Source organism: Myzus persicae, unplaced genomic scaffold (assembly GCF_001856785.1).
Source record: "Myzus persicae strain clone G006 unplaced genomic scaffold, MPER_G0061.0, whole genome shotgun sequence".
Classification (NCBI taxonomy): Eukaryota; Metazoa; Arthropoda; class Insecta; order Hemiptera; family Aphididae; genus Myzus; species Myzus persicae.
In genome coordinates, this window is record NW_019100570.1 from 602,029 (window position 1) to 628,736 (window position 26,708).

General features: G+C 32.8%; 1 protein-coding gene across 3 annotated transcripts in view; it reads right to left on the reverse strand.

Annotated features, from left to right (window-relative positions):
* The window catches only part of LOC111033587 (calpain-1 catalytic subunit-like), a 91,709-nt gene that overhangs the window by 39,263 nt on the left and 25,738 nt on the right, over window positions 1–26,708 (reverse strand). For all 3 annotated transcript variants that reach the window (XM_022314394.1, XM_022314401.1, XM_022314406.1), the window contains one exon: window positions 7,849–7,918. In XM_022314394.1, coding sequence (XP_022170086.1) covers window positions 7,849–7,918 — 70 coding nt within the window. The remainder of the gene's footprint in view (window positions 1–7,848; window positions 7,919–26,708) is intronic.

Genomic DNA, 26,708 nt, shown 5'->3' on the forward strand with positions numbered 1-26,708 from the left:
GACTGTTTTCCCGGTGAATTTTGGAGTATCCGCACAGGCCAGTTCTCCGATCGCAACAGAGGACGGGACGAAGGCTATAGTTGGCCCTGATCTTAAATTATTCTTCATCTCAATCCTATATACGCTGAAACTTCGATATCAACCACACCTTTAGTAGTAAATATTTCAGCCTTAATACGCCATCTTTGTGACCCGTGAGAGTAGATCGTGCTTTAAAAATGGCGGAGATATAGGATTTCGAATCGTTTGACTCGACTTTGACTATAGTGCACCGTGACAGCCAAATATTGTGTTGTTGTTATGATACTACTTTAAAATCCAACAAACATAAAAATATATCGGTTTAAGTTCATAATCATTAGTTCTCGTCAATAATATTTGGAACCGTTCTGAACCGCACAAGATGTAATATAGATTATGTCTGGTACAATAAAACATATCTACTTTACATACGATTATTGTTCAATTTATGTCACTAGATATTCAATTAATTATATGGTAAATTGTATTATAAAAGAATATAATATTTTATGAAGATAATAATAATTATTATAAATGTATTCGACTGTATTTAGACGAAAGCAAAGAAAAAATAAGCAGCAGAATTGGTGAATTATATGAACATTGTTCTGTCGAAACATAACTCATTACAAATCATACATTTATTATTTTTGTACTCGTCATGTCCACTGAATCATATTTTTTTGTCGTACTATTTTCTTTCTTCCGTATCCTAGGACAGCTTCTCGTATAGTTTTATTTTAACAGCATAGGCACCTTAGGTACAAGTTTTCGAAGTGTGATTGCTTTACATCAGATATTGGCGGGAAATCGGACGTACTTACATACTTACGTACTTACGTACCAAACAAAATGTGAAATCAGATTTCAATGGTTAGCGGAACTACAGTTATATGGAACCTCTGATGCTGCTCAACGGGTCGGGATGGAGCCCAAATAATAATAGATTGTTTGAAAGCGAAATAATGACTGACAATATAATATTTATACATATTTTTCATTATTTTTTCATTTTGTACCTAGTTATCATCTCAACGCTTAGTATAGTTGATCGGAATAGAAAACGTGTCGATACATAATTGTTCAATAATCGTGTGTTATAACGTAAAAATCGAAAGTCCAATAGGTGGCGAATGTAAAAATTGTGCCGTATAAGTCGTGTAACTAAACTACGTTAATAATCCACACGAAAAATTATCATTACTTCACATACTATACATTGTTCTATACATCAAAGTATAGTGAGACTAGTGGTTCTCAACTTTCACATTCTCTTTTGGTAAAAAAATATGCTTAAAATCTATCAAATATAATAATAATACATTCTGTAATAATAATAAAAAAATGTGGGTTATTAATCATGCTCAATTATATGTTTTTTTGTATGTTACAGCTGTTGTAAGGCGCGGATACAATAGAATATAACTTGCCTGTAAGTATACATATGTTATAATAATATTAAATTTACCATTCTCCAAAAATATACATCATTTGTGTACATAAATAAAATATTTGTGTCGTAAATTTGAAATGATTGATCGGCCACCAAATACCAGAAATTACTTTTGTGGTTTTGATCGAATATATATATTAAATATATTGTACATTATACATATTATTAAGTCATTATGTACAGGTACCTAAATATAGCTGATAACAAAACAACGGAGCGATTGTTCCTCAAAATAATCGTACACGTGTTTTGCTATAATAGGCAGTAAAGTGGTGAGCTTTGGCAAATAAAGATTTTAAATTTCTATAATTTCGTGTAACATGATGTAACACGTTTGAACAAAATAATAAAGCTATAAATTACTATTTGCGGTCAAAATAAAAATACACTCAGTGTTTTAAAAATAGCCTCAATCATAACGCCATTCATTTGCACGTCGCAATGTAGAATATTTTAAGAAGCACTCTTCTAGAACACAATTTCTGATGATAATATTATAACATTATCATAAAACAATTGCTGTCTGGGCTGGCATCTGGAACTTTTGAATTTAAATAAATGTTCACGAATATTAGTATATATAAATTAGCGTTTAATGACATCAAGATATCTAATAATACACGCATATATGGATTATACGCATTCATTATACAGAAATCTCAAAATTGGGGAGGCTTATGGAATCCCCTAACCCCCCTCCCCTAGATCTGTGCCCGCATTTACGCATATATACAATATACATGGTTGACTTCTAAAGCAGTTGTCTCGTATGTTCGCCTTACGAAAATAATAAGATAATATCTATCGGCTTATTCGATTCATTCTCATGCCAAACCATCAAGAGGCAAGGCAAAGAGTGAAAAGAATTTATTTTGAAATCATTTGAAATTTCCACAACTTTCATACAAATAATATTTCCATTTTGTCGGCGTTGCTTTTGTGACTCAAATGGTCAACCAACGTTTTTTTATATCGTAGATACTTTTAATGTGCAAACGACAAACGGAGATTTAATTTTGTTTTACCTTAAATTTCTACATCGTGTCCCAAAAAAAAAAACAAATCAATCATTCGAGCTAATCGACAGTCAAAAACACATTTCAGAAAAGTGGCTAAAATTTTCTCATCAACTCACATTACCTATAATGTAGATGTGTATAAAAAAAAATGGCTTTAGTAATGCGAGTAACGACTGACGACTGCAATTTTATTTCAACAAAATGTTCGTGTAACAACCATTTTAGATTTATATAAAAAAAATATATATTAATACTTTCACATTACCTACATTTTCTATCCAAATAGTACACCTTTTGTCATTTACCTAAAAAGAAAGATAAATGTCACGACCATCATTGACAATAGCATAATAATACTCGCGAGTTTACGACTAAGTATTCAATGGATCACTGTGTATTATACAATTACACATAATTTTATGTATTGTATTCTAAAGTTCTCAACGATCCTAAATTACTCGATTTTCACTCAACATACTTAGAAAATTATTTATAATTTATAAATATGTATACACAACTTTGAAGTTTATACATTTATATAACATACATAATAATAATAAATAATAATTTGTGATACGGATGTAAGTCTCATCTGTATATTGTAATACTTTAATAACGATTTTGTACGAATTTTTCGATTAAAGAAACATCTTTACAATACGATATAATATACATAGGTACGACGTATAGATTGGCAACATATTATTTTTGTGTATCGCGTTATTTTCGTGCAACTTGACAGATAAACGATCCGAACGATATTTAAATATTTTGAATATGAAATCGTATTAGGAACATAAATATAAAAATAATAATGTATACATTATTTATATAGGTATTATTATTATGTTCTTTCGACTCACGACGATATAGTACATTATAATATTACGAATCTACGACCCACCACAAGTGATTGAGAAAAATAAAAATCTTTGCACACATCCTTATAAACAAATATGTTTGAGTGGGTCATCCAATATAATCACACACACACTCACAGGTGTATTATATATTTTAATATTATTAAATATTCAGTCATTCGTCGTGACTTCACACACAACCTATAAATGAAATATTTTAGGAACAGGTTTATTGTATATAGCTGCAGGTTTATGTGATGTTATACACGCCAAAAAGTGATAGGCATTGAGTACTGAGCAATAATGTCTTATGTACTATTCTAAGTACAGTGTATAATAATAATTATAATATTAAAGTGCCAATCGATCGATTGTCGTGCTCAGCTCGTATTTATATTGGTGTGTACATATTATTATTATACATACTACATGCGGTACTAATAATTTGTTTGAGTGACCAATCGGTCGTCGTACCTTATAACCTTCCACCGGTAAATCCGCTCACAAATAGTCTACAATACACTATACTTACTATATAGGTTTAAGCGTATGAATGGTGTACTTATGCCTTTACATTTCTGCGGCTTTCCATTATTGTATTTATTATACTGTCGCTCGCTTGCACCTGATATCTCGGTCTTGGCTTTCATATAAATTCAAATTAATAACGACAGATTACAGATTTCCAAACGCGTAAATACAATACTTTACTATTCGTAACAAAGGTAGCTTTTACTGCTGCAGTGTATGTATATATATATATATAACATTATATACGTATGTGTAATAAACAGTAATTATTAGTGCAAGTAGCAGCTGTTTTTTCAAGACACGGACGGTCGAAGATTACTGCGTCGGTCCGACCGAATTGTTCTTTCCCCCCGCGGTCTACGACGGACTGAATAATAAGGTACAATATTATGTATATAATATAATGCATAGCGATCGAATCGAAACATAAAATAATATCACTTAAAAACAAAATTAAATACTATACTTTCGACTCCACGGCGCACTCGTCCGAGATCGTATAGTATCCGCAGTGACCCGTATATAATAACTTCAAACTAAACTCCTATTTTAAGTCACACACGGATTTCGGGCGTTTAAAAATACCTGGCCTTGTTTAAATTTGTTTTTATTTGTATGTACACATGTGTGGCAGACGATAAGTCGAGGACTTCTAATACCGGCTATAGATATACCATGTGTATATACTATATATATGCGCTAATAATCTAACATTATCTACCTATTTATGTTATATTATTATTATAATATTATATTGTCTTATGGGAACAACGAAAACACACACGCACCGACTGCAGGCCACGGTCACAATTGAATGGGGAAAAGAGTATATATAATATGCATTATAATGCGTAATTATTTTATTTATGTATACATATAATACGCTGCGATGTATATATAAGCAGGACCCACGGAGCACAAAATATAATAAGTGTGCCACTAGGCTATGTAATATAGAAAAGTCCACGAACCACGTGTTGTATAGTTGTTGAACATATATATATAGGTACATACATTCAAACAAATTGTATAGGTTCCTACTCCAGGCGGCGTGTATATATATGCTAATGGGAAGTATGGTCTTCTTTTTTTCGTAGGTATGGGAAATGTCAAGAAAAGGTTTGTGCAACGTATATCGTACGCTTAACCACGGTGTAAATACGAGCGTATATGCACATTGCACGCGTGTGCGTATGTGTGTTTTAGGCCAATTAGTGGTTAACGATTAACCTGAAATGAAAAATGGCAGAAAAATAATGTGGTGCGCTGACGACAAAACTGCCGCTTGCAGTGTTATGATAATGATAATATACAGTGAAAGCAGCAAAATGATAAACAACTATGCACTACACGCTGCAGAACAGTGACAAAACGGTATACCTATATTTATACATACATACAAGTGGCACATTCCGCCAGACGATTATAATGCATACAATATAATGTGCTACGTCCATTTGATGATCACCCCGCCCTCCAACAGTCGAGAATGTGTATATAATACCTAAATAATAATAATGGAACAATATATAGGTATTTATGCGTGATTACTGGTGATGCTGTAGCAGAATCCTTTGCACCGTTATCGTCGTATCCTAACAATACGTATGATATTATACCAACAACAGCAGAAATGTTCCACCGCAAAAAGGTCACCGATGACGACGGGGCATTAAAGTCTCCCGACGATGACGGACTGCGAGACGCGACGTGATAGATGACGCGGGGTTCACACATAACACTGCAGTATTTATACACATATAGGTAGCACATACACACGCACGCGGTACATCATGTAGGTACGACGTGTTCGTGTGTGGATATATGCGTTTTGTGTTCGTACTTATCGTGTGTATACACATTACACCGTGTAATTAACCGCGAGGGCACCATTTTACACGTTATATAGGAGCCCTCCGTGTATAATATTGTACGCACATAACCTCTTCGCGATTCCACTCAACAGCTCGTAAATAATATCGTTCGTTATAAATACAACATAATATCATCTATACCGTCTCTCATAATAATAACATAATCGTAGTAACAGCAGCCAGTGCGGCTGGTATTCCGGCCGACTTCAGGTAGCCGCTGGTCAAAACAGTTATTTAAAATCATCAGTCATGGGTGCGTTCCGTGCCGTAATATTGCGTACCTGCAGTATAGATATATACACGATAGGTATGTATTGTAAAAACGCATGCAGTGGCGGTCGAGTCTGTAATACAGGTACATATTATATATATATATACACACCGTGTATATAATATATAATGTTATGTATGTGATATAATAATGGTATCGTCTCTATCACTGCGGGCGTCGTCGTGTCGATATAAATAATATTATACATAATATTATATCGTATGAACGTTATCTGCAGAGCATGTAGGACAGACGATGGATACGAATGAGCTCGCCGAAAGCCTAATGTACCTATATATCTATATTTACGAATAATGCGCCAAGACGGCCGCGGGCTCGGTTCCGAAAGTTTATACGAGACCGATATAATATATTATATGCATCGCGATACATAGCGACGCGCCGACGCACGTGCCTACTTAGGTACTGTAACGTTTTATGCTTATAATGCTTGTATATTAAAATACGTTGGATAAAAAGTCGAGTTGGGTTATAACTTGTAAGTATAATATGCACATAGTATGTTGCGCATCGGTTTAATTTATTCCAAATAGGGTACTTATTATCCATATCATATAGGTATTATACATAATATACATATGTAATCTGTGTGTATAAATGCTCACAATAATAGTTAATATAATAATACACAAAATAAACGTTGACCTCATTGCGTATACGACGGCCATCACAAACTTTGGGTCTACGGGTGTACACATATGTACACACGTACGTTATAATAATAATATCTGACGGTCTGTGGTTACGGTAACTAATAAATAACATGGTGCACACATCACACACACGAACGCATGTACACACGCAGACCTATCATATCGAAACAATTTACTCGATATATATTATGTATATACTCACGACCATGATCACAAGGCACACACACACACACACACACACACACACACACACACACACACACACAAACAATTCACTGGCCAATTTAGCCCCATCCCGCAATTTGCCACCGCGGCAGTCAGATAGGTAGGTATAAATCTACTCTGCTATTATAGGTGGGACTACGCGTCCAGCTATTCAACGTGTCCGAAAGCATTAAAATTGTATAACTGTCAGGTACTCACCAGAGTGTATAATAATAATAATATGCAATTTTTACGACGAGCTAAAAAACGAGTTCCAATCAATAAACCAACCTACCTATCGTTTGTGATTAACATTCTATCGTGTTGTAAACCACACCACCATACCAATTGTAAAATGGCATTACATCTACGGCACATTGTATAGGTACATACTTTGATAATGCGAAGGAAAAAAAATTGAATATTTGAAACAAATGCAACACAATTCAACCATTAATTTTACAAAACAATGCACCACCGGTCAAACCTCAAGTTCTGTGTTTCAACAGCGCTGAAAACCACGTTATAATAATAATGTATATAATATTCACCGTATATACAGGTGCAGCGTTTTTCTATTTTGTATAGGTACATTCTTTAAAACGTGTAATGAACTTTGTGTACACACGATTTCGGGGATTTGGTTATTCAAAAATAATTGTAGGTGTATTCAGTGTTATATTAAAGTTTGTAATTTTGTTTTCGAAACGTACGTAGGTATATGGTATATCAAAATATCCGAAATGAAACGTTTGATAATGCGAATTAACGATTTCGTGAACACTGACGGCAGTATTAACATTTGACCTTGATGCTGTGCAGCCGCAATCACGTTGTTATTATTCTATTTTACGCGTGTACACAACATGTATTATAATATCAACACTATGATATTATATATATATATATATATATGTACAATATAACATATTGGTTCTTACCTGGACACGGTGGAGATCTTCTCCTCTGGCCTGACCCCGTTGGTCTTCGCCACGTTCCTGGCGATCCCATCTGCAACAATAACACAAAATCATAACGAAACTAATTCACTGGACTATAATACAAATAGTAGGTATTTTTGGTTGGAATATAATATTATCTCGTCTAAAAGCTGCAGGAGCTGTGTGTCGGTGTGCCCGATCATCGTAATATATGTATTATGCCTGGAAGAAGACGTCAAGAAATGTCTTCGTGTCTTTTGTTATAATTCGTATTATTAGTTATTATAATATTTGCATCACATGCGACCATCGGTCATCGGAGGAGCTCGACCTCCGTCGGAAATTCAATAGGTACAGCGGCGTAGATAAAAGGTGACGCCGATAGTATTATTGTTATATTACCATGTATACGCGTGTAAAATAATATAATATTATACTATTAATTATTATTATTAGTGTTGTAGAAAGCGCATGCGGCGGGTTCGCCGAAAGATAATATGATTTTGCCGGTTTTGGCGCATAATTCGTGGGAACGTCCGGGACAAATATCACGAAGAAAGGACGAGAAGGAGAAAAAATCTGCTACACAAAAAACAATAGGAATTACAAAACTGCAACACACACGCGCGAGCTAGGGTTTTGCATTTCTCCGGGGCCGGAGATGGGCGTCACTGTTTCACGGGAAAACAATGCGGCGGTGGTCCGGCTGTTGTAATCAAGACCGTATTATGTATGTATATAATATTATAATGATAGAGATATTTACACGAAAACAATTACAAACGTTTAGAAACGTTAACTCGTACTTAAGTGTCTAATGTCTATGTATATTGTATATTATATATTTAGGGATCGGCTGCTGGAGTATAGACGAAGGCTAGAAATTGATTATAGGCACCTGATGAAATATCTTTAAAGTGCATACGTTTTTAATGAATTTCAGGTAGGTACACGTGTAAGTGCGGAGCGAATTACAAGGCCCTACGAGTTGAAAGATTCGAGTGGGGTGTTTGAGGAGGCTTATCGTCTTAGTCCCCTCAAATAATTTCCAGGACCTCGAGCAAGTTTTAAAGTTTGACGAGTGTTAGTTATTAATGGAAATATTATTGGAAGGGTTTGTTTTTATTATTTTTTGTAAATTGGATTTTACTTTGTTATATCCTTTGAGTCAATCATTTTATCTCCAGCCAACGTTTGGTCCCATTCTATTTTATTACAGGTATTCAATCAAAATTGAAACGAATCATCAACACAATTTCGATATGAATATGCTGTCATATAAATAATAGTTATGACTGTAGATATTAGGTATTTTAGTATTATATATATAACCATAAAATATATCATGAACTACGTCTTAAATGTTGGTGCCAATTATTGTTTGTATGGTAAGAATAATTAACATCTGTAATTATCTGGGAAATGTTCATATAATACATATTATACTGTTGCAATATTATATTATTGTACTTTTAAAACCAATTTGGTCGATTAACGTTGCGTATTATTTTAACTGCTGATCCGTGATATACATATTATTATACACTTGAACATATTTTCTTAAATATATAGAAGCGGTGCGACGGGTTTTGTTTTTCTGCTCACTCTGTTGACGCCCAAACTTGGGTAAAATCTATACTCCTATGTACTCTCGCTGCTGCAGACTCACTGGATAAAATCCGGGACCTAACTCGGATGCAGCCAAGTAATTATCCGGTAAGTACAAATGAAATGGGGCACCGCGAGGTTCTATAAAGGTTACCCACACTTCGGCCAGTCCAAACCTAGGTATATAATTATTATCGAACAGACGTTTTCGCAGAAGTTCGGATGAGATCCACACGCCAAACGTCCGATGAGATTTCCTTTGCCATATAATATACCTATACCGGAATAATGGTATGATATACGTGTAGTGTAGTAAGCTGGTCCAGTGCGAAACGTTTCAAAAGCGATCAAAAGTAAAAGCGGTGCTCCAGTTAGATATTATAAACTACCTATACACTTACTCTTGGCGGCTGCGTGACGCTGTATAACACTAGTACATTATAAAGTCTTGTAAGCGGTACATAAAGGGTGGTCATTTTAAGCTGCAAACACCAATTATCTCGAAACGTGTTCGTTTTGTTTGAATAAAAACATATTCTTTATGAGAATGTTCTAACATTTCATGATAATGTATATAATTTGTTTGTTTTTCTATATTTTTTAGTCGTTATAATTCTTAGTTATTTTGTTTTTAAATCATCTACGATACGCATATTTTGTTATTGTATATTCCTAAGTAGAATAATTTTCTACCTATGCTAGCATTAAAATGAGAAAAAACTTAAAAATGTATAATGATAAAAATGGTAAAAATGTAGGAATACTAACAGGACAGATTTGCATTTGCGTTTTAAAAAGTGAGCTGATTACGACATTACGTTAAAATGATTGGTTACTATCAAAAGAATCACCCGATATATAAATATGTACATTCGTAAGTATACAATATAATATAATAATATCGTTAAGGTACACTAAGCTAGTTAACTTATATGTAATATCGTGTGCACGACGACGATTTAGCGTGCAGATGCTTATGGGTCGGAGTTTACATAACACCACCCGCCGCCGTCGTCGATTAGCAGCACCCGATAAGTCTCGTGCTCGTGTCAACGTAAATCTCTTGATCAGATATAACAAATATAATAATAATATTTTTAACAATAATAGACACCGCAGGATGTACATACAGTCGCACGTGGAGCTTTAGCCAGACCTTAGTGATATGATATTTTATAATACAATATGTATATACCTACATCATGGTATATTCACATCAGACCTTACGATATTATAGTCTGTGGTATACCGTACATTGTATCATTTATTCCGTCTGTGTCATTGTCGTCGATGAGATAGATATTATATGAGATATTTAAAAAGGAAAAACCTATGTGGCCGAGCGATCAGTGGAGGCGAGCCGAACGAGTGGAATGAGTTGCAGCGTGTGTAGAAAACGATTAGAACTGTGAAAAAAAAAGAAAAAGAAAAAAAACTATAAAAAGTATTTTTGGTCTTTCTGTCTTTTAATTCGCCGGTGTCACCATCGTCGTCGGTGCGAACGACGTTATCTAAATTTTGAGGTTTTACTTTTCTATATATTACTACTATTATAATTATACATCTATACACATCCTGTGCCTACATATTATAATTTAGGTAAAACATGTACGTCGTCGCATGGACCTGCGTCAGTGGAATGTAGTCGATCGATCTGTCACGGTGTTACTTGGATCTGTGTATATCAAATTGGTAGAGGTAGGTACACCGATCGCTTCCGGTTTACGCGTACACAAAGGATATTGCCTCGCAATCGTCTTGAAACGATTTTATAATAATAAATAATATATACACAGAGCATCGGAACGTCGCGTCGGCCACCGCTGTTTTTCTTCTAGTTTTCCGACTCCACTTTTCGCAGCGATTTCGGATGTAGAGGCTTAAAACAGTGTGCGTGCGATAGAAATAAAGAGAGAGAGAAATAGATGGAGAAAGATAGTTAAAGACGGGTGTGCGTGCGATTCGTTTTATCGCGTCCGCAACGACGTCGTTAGTATAATAATACGACAAGAGTAAAGGTATACGAACGCATCACTGTCGTCATGCAGTTTTTTATTCGCGATATTCGATTCATAATGTTATTGAATTTTTCCCACAGCGGGCAGCTCATAACATAATGTTGTTCTTCACTCTACACGTAAAAAACTAAACGTTTCACCCGACTCGCCTTTAAATACCGACTTGCGATAATCCGAGCAAAATAATACGAAAAAAAACTGAACATTTCAACGAGCCTCCGTGTTCATCGTTTATACGGGCGGTGACCGTCGCGATTAGTAGCTGCACCAGTTTGTAGTAGTTATAACCAGCTGTACATGATAATCGAAATTGATAGAGAAAAAAACCCTCGATTCGAAACACGGGAAATAAACATTTCCGTTGTGTTTGGGATGACGAACACGTTTGATTTCGCACGGCGTTCGACAAAATTCAAACAATAAGCGCTCATCGGTCGTAGGTAAACGCATCACAAATACGTATGTATATATATATATATATTATTTTGTAATAGAACCGCATATCATTCTGCGGATGAAAAATCTAAACAAATAAAACCCACAGATGAATTCAAAAATATTTATTTTTTCAACCGCCATAATAATATTATTACTGTCCGTACAATTTATGCGGTATTCTCGAATTTCAAAGACGTCAATTACCCGAACAGTACAGTTATATCTTGTATACAAAAATGTGATAGTAAACAATATTTGGTTCCTAAATGAACAAAGCGAAACACGAAATCATATAGACATTTTATACGAAAACGACATAACACGCGTAAGATGATATCCCGTTTATTTCCTTTAAACTGTGGGAAAATGTTATTGTGTAAAATATATTATCAGGGTTTTATTTCACTTTTATATACATTTGGGTAATATGTGCGTTATTTCACGAGTTCAGCCCTTTCGCTGTGGATTATAATAATATTATACCGAAGACGAACGATGTCCAAAACGCATTGGAATGGAATATTTTATAAATAAGTAGTGGCCATGGAATGTGTGTTGGACGGGTGTCCTGCAGCACCTCGTAATTCGTTCGAAATCACCTAAGGCCGACGCGTACCTATGTATATGTTACAATAATATAATAATTATTAAAGTGCGATCTGCATAGGATCGGACAATATCAATATACCTATACCGTGGATGGATATTAAAAACGTTTGAAATCATCGTCAAATTACGTAGGTATGCAAATAAAATAGGTAACTATACGATGTTTTAGTGATACACACAAACTATTGACTTGATAATCATTACGACTCATACGCATGTATGTATAATAGGTACATATTATTTTGAATATAACGGAGTTTTAATATTGTATATTATTATTTATTTGGGTTTGAAAACACGCAAGTTATTACATATTATTATTGTGTCTTTATAGATATTATTAAAATCACGGGAAATCGCTGATTCAGTTGCAACTAAATATTATAATAATAATATATAAGTACGAAAATTAGTCTTAATAGGTAACACGGTAGTTGTAGGAATTCGAATAATAATAATGTAACTTGTACGTATACTGTGTATGATCGATGATCATCGATTAAACCAGCTTCGTTAATTTGCTCATGGTATATAATATAATAATATATCATATAGGATGTTTGTGATTTCGCAAATTTAAACAGATCAACATCACCGCATTGTATCATACAATGTTACATCATTATGTTCTTCTATTCCATTTAATTCCGCTCGGAGACGTTCACAAAGACGTCAACATCTCTCCACAGAAAATAAAAAAACAATAATAAATAACCGACTGCAATGAATTATAAGATAAAATGACTTGGACGCATTCAATAACTATATTATTACCTGTACTGTGTGCACACAACTTTTCATATCGAAACTTTCTTAAACGTCCACACTCCTCGCTGTTAGCAACATTATATTACATTATATAGAACCTATCAACGACATCACATTGTTATAATATCATACAAAATATATGATGCTGCAGTATAATACGTAATACCTACATCCGACATATTAGTGGTAAAATATATAATAATAGTTTCATTAATGCAAAAAGTAAAGTGTGCTCGCTGGCACAACACAATCGATGACAAAAATAATATATTATATCATATTTTAATACACATGCGACATGCCTATTGTATTATATGTATAATATGACTTATCGTTCCACCTTAATGAAGCTCAGTTAAGATGTTATGCTCGTGCGTATAAATGGCGTAACACCACTAACAATACCACCGAGAATCAAGTTCTTCTATATTGGTCGTCTATATAGGTACATTATATTATACTCGAATATCAACATCTCGCCGTGTCGCATTTTGCATTTTTATTTTTATATTTTAGCGAATTTCGTGAACTCGTTCGTCGAACTTTCCGCAAAGCGATTTTAGAAACCGTTTCAAATATTATGGCATCGTAACGAACAATAAATAGTACTCTAGAATGAAATACACTATTATTTCGTCATTTTCTTTAATCAAAACTGTCCGGTGCATTTCTATCGAAGGCATAACAAACGTCCACCATCACTATATTGTTGTATGATAGGGACTGTCAGAGATCCAGAAGGATGGTGGTCACAATATTTCCAGATTCGTAATCAGCAACAATAGCATATTATGCGTAATGAAAAAAAGTTTAAAAAAAAATTGCTCCCTCATTAAATACTTCTCTATAATAAATAATTTAAGTACCCTGGTTCAGCCAACCCATTATCACATTTCTTTATATCAGATTCTTATTTTATGTGTGGGTATCAGTGTTGTGGCTCTCTGTCCGGTCATATTCAGTACAATTAATACAATATATCATATTCAGGAGATATGTTCGTCAAAAAAAGGTCAGATCGTTAATTGTATAGTTAGTAAATTGAATAAGACATTTAATGTATATTTCGATAGAAATTGACACGCTGGGCAAGGATTTACATCTATACGGATGACGTCGATCGCAAGCCGAATAACATTAATACGATTCGCATAGTCGTCGAGATATTTGTTGATAGGCGCACACACCTCTTCTGCAATATATTTATTGTCTTAGTCTTGTGGTTTATTATATTATTGTATCATAATAATAATTTATAACGATATAATAATTGTGTGCCGTAAACAATGTGCGGCGGATCTACCGTGACGTGAATAATTTTCCCTTTTGTTTTCCTCTCTCAGTAAAACGCGTTTATAATAAAATGTATATAATATATTATGTGAATTTGTGCACTGCACGCGTGCCAATTGCGTCTCCCAAACATACATAATGTCTATAAATAAATAACATACACTATTATATATTATAATATATTATATTGCTTGACGACAATGCCGTGGACGCCGGACAGACTATATTATCCGTTAAGGGTTATGACTCTGCAGGCGGACGACATCACATAGAGCAAAATAATTATAAAAATTGAAATATCGATAATAATTTAAACGAATATATAGTATAATGTAATAATGGAATCTCACCCACACCAAGACCGAACTGACTTACCAATCAGACAAATGTGTGTGGTGGTACTATACTGTTCGCATAGGGCATTTTTGCTTTTATCACAAAAAGTTTCTGTATCGAATTTTGAAAACGTTGTGTCGAAACAATAATACACGATGTATGATCGACTTTGTTTCACACACACACACATGCATAAATAAAGGATGATTTCACCGACAGTCATTATTGTCTATACTCAATATGTATACATACAATAGTCGTATATTATAATGACACTATGGCAGTAGTTTTCGGTTTTAATCTAATCACGGGAGACTTAAACGCTTTATCAGCCGATGTGGTCCTATAAGTCCCTATAGTATTATTATTATTATTATTATTATTATTATTAATTGTGATTTCTGGCCTTTAATATCATTCCGTGCAGAACAAACTAAAAATAATAACAACAGTTTATACTAAGTCGTATACTTTATAATATACTCACGATTCTCTTTCCTCTTGGACGCTTTGTTTATTTTCCGCAACAATAGACCATAGCAGGTACCTTAATTAGACACGAAATTATTTTAAAAAGTAAAGGAAAACATTGAACTCTGCTACTGCCGGGGCCTGAAAGTAAAAGGTTATATTTACCTATACGTGAATAATGTTAATCGAGATACCAGCAGGAGTCGTGATTTGATGACCTCTGAAGGAAGTATATTTAATAAACTTACCTAACGCCGTATACAATATTACATACAATATACATATGTAACATGGTTAGGTTTATCGTATACGATAGTGTATATAAATATATATTGTGGGCAGGCACAAAACCTAACCGGCACACGCATTGTTCCAGGTCATCGACGGATCGACGAACGTTTGCCGCAGCTTCCGTGCCAATACAGACCATAATAAACATACTAATATATAATATATTGTAATGTCACACGGGCTACGAGATCCGAGCAATAATATAATGCGTATGGTTATTATCTGCAATATATTGTGGTCGTAGGAAACAAGCAACGACACTTGCATCATAATATAATGTCAAACATACAAAATATACTCTATGCAGAGTGAATACAAAATCAATTACATATACTGTACCTCGATTGATCGAGTGATCAAAATCAACGTGTAGATAAATTAATATACGTCTGACGGTGGTTTTCATAAAATATGTTAACGTCACCAGAAATTAATAATACCTACTAATAATAATAATAATGTTAGGTATAGCAATTATATTTCATTTTCATTTTCTTTCCACAGAATGTATGCATACAAATTGTATAGGCAGGTAGTTATTTGGTTAAGATTCACCCATTAAAAAAAAATATTTTTTAACGACTTAAAGGTTATTAAATAGAACAAGCCTATATAATCGTTTCGTTATGCGCATAAGCAATTTCGAGGAAATCATAAAATTCTGAGATATGTATATGTTATAGACATCCAGCTATTAAATCAACAACGATTTATACATTTTAAGCTCACAGTGAATGTTAATTTGTTTGACTGCAAAGTAAATAGAAATAAATTTAAATCACAGGATAGACGTAATTTAGATTTTAGATACTGTAAATACATCGAATACGGGCTCTCACACTATACAGGCTCTCCAAACACTTGATTACCAACGGAAAAGCTAAAACGGTAGGTATTAGATATATGCAATTATGAAATATGCATATAGAAAATTTACACGGATCTATAGATATTGTAAATTAACAAGTTGAAATTATTACTATAGGTGCTATTAAAAAATAATGCGTGTAGTTTCTCTTGCACAGATTATAATACAACTTTACACTCATTCTCTTGTGCATCGACCAAAAAACACGAGATTCATCAACAAAATATAATTATTAGCATATTATTCTATGGTTGAAGGATTTCTATAACCACATATTTATTTTGCAAAACTGCATTGTTTTTTCTCTAAATTAGTATTATAAACAGAATATATTCTGTGGTGTGATATAAATATTTTATCTTCTTTGTTTAACAATGAAGCTCGTCAACCTATAAATCATTGCATTGAAAAATATCTGAGTAGGTAACCTATAATAAGTACATGTTTTAAAAAAATATACATATCCAATTAAATAGATTCGTGTTTTGAATACAACAGTCATAATATGTATTAAATACACCGCGTGTTTAATAACGAAATCAATTAAAAAAATAATACACTTATGACGGTAAATAGTGACTTTAAAACTGCTAGTTGTAAGAAAAAAATAAACCTAATAATTACAGACCATTAGAAAATTGCCTAATTATTATAACATTTAAGATCAAATATGAAAAAGATTACGTTTATCATGGTCTTCGTTTATTCTTTAACTCTAAATGTTGATGGTTATACAGACGTCGAGTATTTTTATACTGGCGTGTACAATCATATAATATAATGTAATATTTACAACAAGGTAGTCGCATGAGATAGATAATTATACATTCACTACGCTATTCCGCATAAATTACGCCATGAATTAAACATCAAATTATAATACTTATTCGCAAAAGTCAGGATGAATCGGCAAACAAAATATTATCATAAACATACCTAACGCACGCACTTATATTATGTTATACCCATACAGTCCACGTGCATACCGCCATCGGTTACAAATCGTATAATAAATAACAAGAATTGATATTAAAAAATAAATAAATAAAAATGTATATAAAATGGATAGCTCAATGTAACGTAATATATAATATTATACAAGGTATAGATAATAAAAACATAATAATATATTTTATTAATATTCTTTTACTAAATGCCAATTATTTTTAATATTTTATGAGTTCCGCCGCTCCGAGATTTCCGACCGTTCGTCCCACGGGCTTATATGTATATTCAAGAAGGATTTTGAATATGACTTTAGGGTAATGCCTATAAAATGTATGGAGTATGCCAAGCGTGGGTCGGTCAAAAACCACAATTAGCAGTGGATATCCACGTGTAGAAAGTTTACAGCCATCATCGAATCATAGCTAGAAGTCAATTTCGACGGGGTGAATTCACTCCGAGGATCCATAATTTTATGTTAAAAAGTACAAAACAAATTACCTAATTTACAAAATTTCTTTTTCAAATAAAATAATTTTACTCGTCAATAGTACTTGCATCTTGCTATATTGCTATAAACAGATGTATAGTTTTAACTTAATAGTAATCACCTAGCCGACATTGTGTTCAGTTGTGTGTTTTCCTAACCATTCTATTTGAACATCTGGTCGTATTCACGAAATCGCTAATTTTAAAAAAAAAACATTTCTCTCTTCGCTTTCTACTAAAACAATAGTAATTGTTAGAAAAATCACGATGTCCCATTAATAAAATGTATATGAACGATAATGTAAAATTTATTAGCATTTACAACGTGCATTCTCAAAACAGTAATAAATATCATTCATTTAAAAGAAAAAAAATATTGTTTTTACACCAAATATAAAACAAGAAAGTGGGTATATAATATACGTATAATAAAGTGTACCATTGAAAATGTGCATTAATTATTATAATGTATTATGTATACATAATAACCAAATAATAATCATACATTTCAATAATTAATAATTATTATCGTTGGTATCAATATTTAATTTAGAATCAAACACCTTCATTTTAAAGTGAGATGCTTGAAATACTTAACTATAGCAGGACATTTGTTTTGCAAATACTTATGTTTTCGGGAATACGCGTATAATACGACTGAGCCACATAATGTTACCTGTTAAAATATAACACGAGAGTCTCAAGATGTCCGTCTTAAGAAAATAAAACTGTATATTTGGTTTTTTTTAATACCTTATTAACGGAAGCACATAATATTATTTTATGGAACACTAAGTAATAATAAATGGAAACGTGCGTTTTCGTGAGAATCGGTAATTTTGTATTTTTTTTTTTTTTTGTACATTTGTTAACTTTTTTAAAATTACAAAATATGATAAATAAATACTAATTTGCACTCATTTTTAGAAAAAAAATCCGCATAGGTAGTTGTTCATAGCTGAACTCCCTTTATCGCAAATACAATCAAAAAGAAAGTATATATTATTATAATAAACATACAGGTACGTACGAACAATTCGTGAATAATTTTAGTTCGCTATAATAAAACCAACTATCTCAATTATTATAATATCAATCAAGTTTATAAGGAGCATAACATTTATCCCGATTTAATCTTTTAACAACCTATGTATACACACACAAGTAAATAAACAAGTTAATGTAATAATAAGCTTTAATATAATGATATGCTAATTTTTAAATCACACATCTAATTAAACGTTTGTTTGCTGAAAATTAAATTATACAGACCATAAACCATATGATTAAACATTTGTTTTTATGTTTCTTTTTTTAAATATACCTATCTATACAAAAATCACGCTTAATCATACACATAGAGTATGTACCTAATTGAACATACAACTAACTATTTTTCAAAATTAAAATCGATTTACAATATTTTAAGGACGATAAGCACACAGTTCACTGATTCATTTCTTCGTAGTTTATTTTATATAAGTGTTATATGTTCTCAATATAGGTATAGGTATACACAAAAAAAAAAACATTTTACCTACCCAAAGACACTACAGTACAAAATATATTGGTCAATTTTTTTTTGCTGGTTTTTATGTTTAAAAAAATGAGATGCAGTGTACTTTGTATGAATTCTGTTAAACAATGTAAAAAAACTATTATAATACATTATTACAAATCATTTTTTTTCTAACATAAGCTAACGGCTATAGATTTATTGTCATAACTAACTCATTATTTTTTTATAATATTAATAATTTGTGTGATATCATATATTATGATTTTGTACAAAAATGATGTTACAATTATGTTTTAATATCGATGAGCATTGATAAAAAAATAATTTTGACTTCACGGAGTGTGAAAAAAATATTTACTAGCTAGGTCTTACCTATATATTTCGAACTAAACTGAGTTTCTAGATGTATACAGGTCATACTTTTTATACTAGTTATACTTTTCTAAAATGCTACTTATAAATAAGTAACTAACGTACCAGCACGATATAAGCACGGTTTTTAAACTGTAAGATATTGAAATAAATTTAACGAATCAATGAAAATTTGAAGATGATATTAATAAATATTCAACTAAGGATCGAATACAATTTTTTTTAAATACTGACAGTAACTTAGGTACCATTTGTATTTTATTTAAGTAACTAATTGATTATAATAAATATTATGAATAAGGTCGTATATGTTTGGATAGAAAAACTAGTATAGTTATTAGTATTATTAGTATTATTAGTATTATACACCTACTCAATATCCATGTAATATCGTAAAATCACAGGCAATACCGTTTTGCGAGCAATATTGATTAGTATTTTTACCTGTCTATGATCACCTATAACAATAATTATACGTCTGATTGCGTGCCACCGAATAACGACGACTACGATACGTCATGTACATCCAGAGCGAGAGTGTACAACTCTGAAGTTTTGGAAAATTGACCTAGAGTCACTGATAGTACCTATGTCATAATACCTATTATTGACTGATCAAATATTACACACGTCGTCGACAGTATCGCCCATTGATTTTTCCCCCAGCGTTTTTCGTGCACTCGTAATTTATGTTATTATATTGTGTTTTGTTGTACTTTGGGACCAAGCACTATGCGCGTTTAGAAAATAAACGAAATAATAAATTATATTGTGATATGTTGCCCGACTTGTTTTTACAGCGATGGTCTGAACTAATTTCAAGGCTGGGAAGTTTGGAACAAATTAAATATCGTATTACACGGTCGTATGAATAATGAGCATAAAATATAATAATACGAGAATACGCGTCAAAATGGATGTGCGCGAAACAATGTAGAAATAGATCTTGCAACTTACTGTGTACATATCATAATATATATATATATATATGCTTAGAATATAATATTATGTTATTGTATACCCATATAAGTTGTCGGAGAGCGATTTGTCGAAACAGTAGTAGGTACGTATGCGATTACTTTGGATGAAATGTAATTTGATCTGAATATGTATCAATTAATATTATATTATATCCTTTTATAATTTGAGTGCAACCTGTAGCAGTGTTGCTATTGTTTTAATGCAACTGCAGTGATGTACCTAGGTAATTTTTTTTCCTATGAACTTTTGAATTTTTTGACTATCATCACTCTCATCGATTACAGATGTGTCTTATCCGTGTCCTAAAAATCGAGACTGCAGATATACTGTCTAGATTGATGGAAATAATATTAAGTTAGCAACCAACTCGATTTTCGATGCTACTTTTTTATTTATTCAATATTTATCGGGTATATTTAAAAAATAAGTACTGGTTTGACAAAGAAAAAATATTTGCTTAACTCGTTTATTTATTTTTTTTAATGTGAGCATTACGTGAAAAATATAATAATTACTACAGGATGTATGATATATTATATTACATTACTTAGTATATTGCATGTGTGTGTATGTAAACTGAACCCAAAATTATTACCATGAGAAAAAAACACAAATTCGCTAATAGCTTTTACCAACGATAAGAAACGTACTCTGTAGTTAGTGAAATCGCCGTCGCCGTACAATATACAAATCATATAATTATTGAAACATAAATGAACGAGGAAAAAACCAATTGGTTGGCGTGCCGTTTTAAACGCACAAGTAGGTACCTACTATTATTATTATAATAATAAAAAAAACCAAACACAACAGTTATTTAAAATTGATGGACTGCTGTGTTGGCTGCTCTTGACGACGTTCAAATAAGCACAATTGTCTACATCAAACGTGTCCTTAAAATTATGTCACGGAAGATCACTCGGTTTAATGATAACAATAAAATTCGAACCTATATACATACATACCTACTATTACCTACACAATGTCAACGTTGAATCAGTCAGCTCTATTATATATAACATTATATAATTTCTCTGTAACGACGGGTCCTTATAAAGGTATCTGTGTGACTTTTTATTGATAAAATAGTACGGTATTTTTGTAGTTAGGTACTACTTGTACAAAAAAAAACTATTCAATGTAAAGACATGTTTAAATTATTTACACACGTGGAGGTAATGTCGATACAAATATTACTGATGCCCAACATAATATCATGTATACTTCTCATACAATTTTTACGAAGTTAAACATATTTATTTGTGAACAATTTTAATTTTTGAAAGAAATAAAATATCTTCAACAGAGAATAATGAGTAAGTATGTGCGATATTTTTCACTTCTTGTAAAAATAACTGATATGGGTCTAAAAGCAATTTTTTTTTTTTAAATAAAACAGATTTGATCAAAAACGCTGATTGACCCGACCTCTTTCATAAATAAACGATTCAGCTAGGAACGAGTACCTTTATTATAGAGCATAATATTATGTCCGTATATAACAGCTGTTGCCACTTCGGCACTTAATAATGGTATGACGGGCGTTAGTTGGAGAAAATAAAAATAAATCGAGTTTGATTCTCTTTGGAGAACCGGACACGCCACACATTCGGCAGTATAAAACATGCTAATGGATTTGTGCAAAAAACAGTGAATCATCCCAAATTCGAACCGGATACAATGATCAGGTCGGAGTTTAAAATCCACATGTCTATATATGCCTATAATATGATCACGTAAAAAGAAATTACGATTTGAAACATACTAATATATAATATGATGCTATTTAGTATTCTCACGTTATATTAGACGTGAATTGGTATGTATTGCATCGAAGTGTATTTAAGAAAAGCTGAACCAAGACCAACATTTGAGAAAATGTATTAAATTTTGGGGCATAAAGTATAATATTATGCATTGTTAAAGCACATATATTATGTGTATGGTTTTATTTATTTTTACGATGCCAAAAAAACTGATGGCATATTTTTTTGTCGGGCTTATGAAGTGTCGTTTAGATGAAGTAGACAGTTAGTGTCTAATATATGACCAATATACTGTTTTATGGTTTTCGAGCTTTTCAGTAAAATTTAAAATAAATAATAATTTTCTCTGGAATTTTTGAAATGCGAACACACTATTTCATGCGATATTTTTTAATACCTAAGTACGTATTATAATATATATATATATATATATGTATATATTATTGTCCAAAATGTTTTGGTTGTCTAAATACAAATTGATATTTTACCAAAACTACTATAGAATAATGATATCATAAAAATAATACAATACGAATATTAGAGCATAAATAAGTACACCATCTGATACTATGCTATACCTACAAGTGAGTTGCAGCGAGGATCCCGTCGTGATGGTCAACTTACCGGAGGCATACGCATTTCGGTATATTGTCTTTCACGTTATGATTTAAATAATAATAATTTTTTTTAAATATTAAATGTGGCGGCGGCAGATCGCTTTACTCGTCGCACAACGTATCGTGTTACGTGAGACAGTTACTGTATTTACATAATATAATATTATATTATTACGTATATAGGTAGTTGACATGATTAGATTTCGACAAGAACGCTTTCGGGTGCGTTTAACTAAAATAAATAATAGGCCCCGCTTTGGAACTGTAATATAATAAAGTTATGAATTCAGAGTTCAAGACTATAATATGCTAATTATACAGCACTAAAAAGATAATATATGCACTCATTGTCAATGCTGACAAAACTTTAGGTATGCACAGTACTTTTTTAAAATAAAATGCATTTTTAATTAATTTTAAAATGTTTTATTATAATAAAAAGTACAAATAAAACCCTCTATACTTCTCATAGTCTTATTAAAATGAAAAATATGTAATTACTATTGCAGCATCAGGATATTATGAACTATTAGAAAATATTTTTTTTCCTGATAAAATTAACTTTACATTATTATTTTGTAGAAAAAAGTTATAAAATAATAAATTGAAAATAATTAAAAATATTTTTTACTATCATGAAACCATATTTTATATTTGAAATCTAACAAGTACGTATTATAACCCTTTTATGTGTCATATAATTTTATTTTTGACGCTTTTATCACGAATAATATAAATAATTTTTTCTAATACCTACTTTGACTTTGTAAAAACGTTCAAAATACGGTAAATATAATTTCGTAAGTAATTCAAAACGTAGGTAGGCTCACAATATGCATTTACTCTGCTGTGTTTACATACCTATACATATAACGGGTATGGAAACGATATTTAAGTCCCAAACCCAGGAATTATAATACAGAGGTACACGACATTGTCGGGTTTTGATCAACTGCATAGTTGTACAGAACTACAGAAGCGGTGTGCGCGCAAACATAATATCACGCCCGTGGAAGCAATAATGACGACTCCTCGGCGCGCATCAATCATCGACCCGCGAGTGCACATAATATACAATAACAATAAAAATAATAATAATATTCGTGTTCGTATTCGGACAATGGGGAAACGACCCACTCTGTATTTCCTCAGTTGCCTCTCGCTACTCACACACACACACACACACTCACATTCACTGGAATATAATATAATACGAGTATAATATAACATATAATATATCTGCACGGTTCATAGGCGATTCGGCACCGTCTGCTGTGGTCACCCATCGAAAACCGCATCGGTCATCGTTGTGTGTGTGTGTGTGTGTGTGTGTGTGACGGTGACGTTCGGCTGAGCGTGAATCCTCGAACCAATATAATTTTTTTTTTTGCAATTTTTAAAACGCGTGTGAAAGAAAAAAAACTAAAAACCACTCGTCGATTATGCATATTTCATACTTGGGTATATTATAATATTATTATATAAATACTAACAACGTTAAATCCAGGATTTTTTATTTTCGTCTTTGTGTGTGAGAGAGGGGGTAGGTTTCCGTCCTTTTTCAATGAATCAAAACTAGCAGGATACAAAATATTATATTATTATGATTAAATACTGCTTGTAGTTTTGCATCTTCGAACGCTTTATGGTAGCAGGACAATGCTATATAATAACAAGTTTTTATTTTTTGATTGCCGGACTTTTTGCAGCTTCTGTGCATATATTTTTACAAACGTAAGGGTCGTTGGTTAGACACCTGTAGTCTTATTCAATTTGTCAAGTCGAGCCAACTGGAAGCGGAGACCTTTCAAATTGTACACCTAAGTAGTATAGGTACACGTCAGGGACGGTGTATAATGTATGTGACCATCAAATGAAATCATCACACTCAACCGAAGTAAAAAAACGTCCCCGACACCGGAATTTCCTCAAGACTTTTCTTTTCTGAACCCAGCAGTTATGTGATGCGTGTCGGTATTAAGGGCGCTATCGAATGTCTGCAATAACTTTATATGCACATTGCACATGCCGTGTAAGTGGGCACCTACATGTAACACTTATGTACCTACGCGAAGTCATTACGCCACCGCCGTTGAATCTTCGCCCGAATTTAAATTTACACGCATACACATACACACACTCAAGACCACCCGCGAAATGTCTTACGGGTCTCACGGGAGCTGTTGTCATTTTCACGCAGACACACTCACACATATGCTCAAATACACTTTTTCACACACACACACACACACACACACACACACACACACACACACACACACACACACACTCACACACTCACGTTGCCGTGGCATATAATAACATAAATTATTATTATACAGTAGGGACTATGTTCGTGGACGACCGCCGCCGCGCGTAATTGCATCGTGCCAGAGACGAGCGCGTAATACCTATATAAAATAGTCGTGCCCCGTGGTCGAGAAAAGTGAAAATAATGGTAAGGTAACAACAAAAACACGGCGATTTCGACGGGACGATAAACACCGCCACCGCCGACGGATTGACGGAAATCCGAATTGCTACATAATATACACACACCGTGCACATAAATAGTGCGTAATGTGTACGATATACGATAACACGCGATTATAGACTCGGTCAGAGGACTTTGGTCGTGCGAACCGCCGGCTCACTATCGCGGAAATCGCCGCCACTGGTGCACTATCGCGGAAATCGCTGCGAGAATTGAATGGCGCACACACATAACGCGCATGCGTACACATTATAATAGGTAGGCATAATAATATTATAATGCATATAGGTATTGTATAATCGGCGAGCAAGTGAAATGTAGTACAAAATAATAATGTATAACGTGGTCCGCTGAAAAACGCTCCCATGGTATCCCGAAAACAAATTATTGTTATATAGCCATGTAATGGGTATACTTCTCAATTAGGTAGGCACACAGCCGACTCTCAGTGCGATCGTCAACATACCGCGAGTTAGGTTCCCCAATGTGGTATATTATTACGTACCTATTAGGTGGGTAACTCTTGCCCGAACGGTATAAACCATCGAAAAAACTATGTCAGTAACCGACGCTCAATTTCATGCCATCCAATATAATGATATCTAAACTTATCGTTAAAATATACAAACAAAGATAAATTGGGCTGCACATGATGTGTATATATTGTGTATACAGCTGTTTATTTGTATTATTATATACACGGGGCCACAAATCATTTATGTTTCGAACTCATTTCTTACAAAACATTTTTTTTTTACCGTATTGAACGACCGTTCGTTTATTGATTTCTTCATCTTTCTCGTTATTTACAAATCATATATGATATGTTCAGCGAGGTTAGGCTGACCCGATTTTTCTCGAAAGTTAAAATGTTAAATTTCATTAATTTTAGTCCAGGCATATTAGATAAGTTATGTTGTTGTAAAATCTTCAACGAGTCGCACTATAGGTAATATTTGGATATTATGCATGTGGTA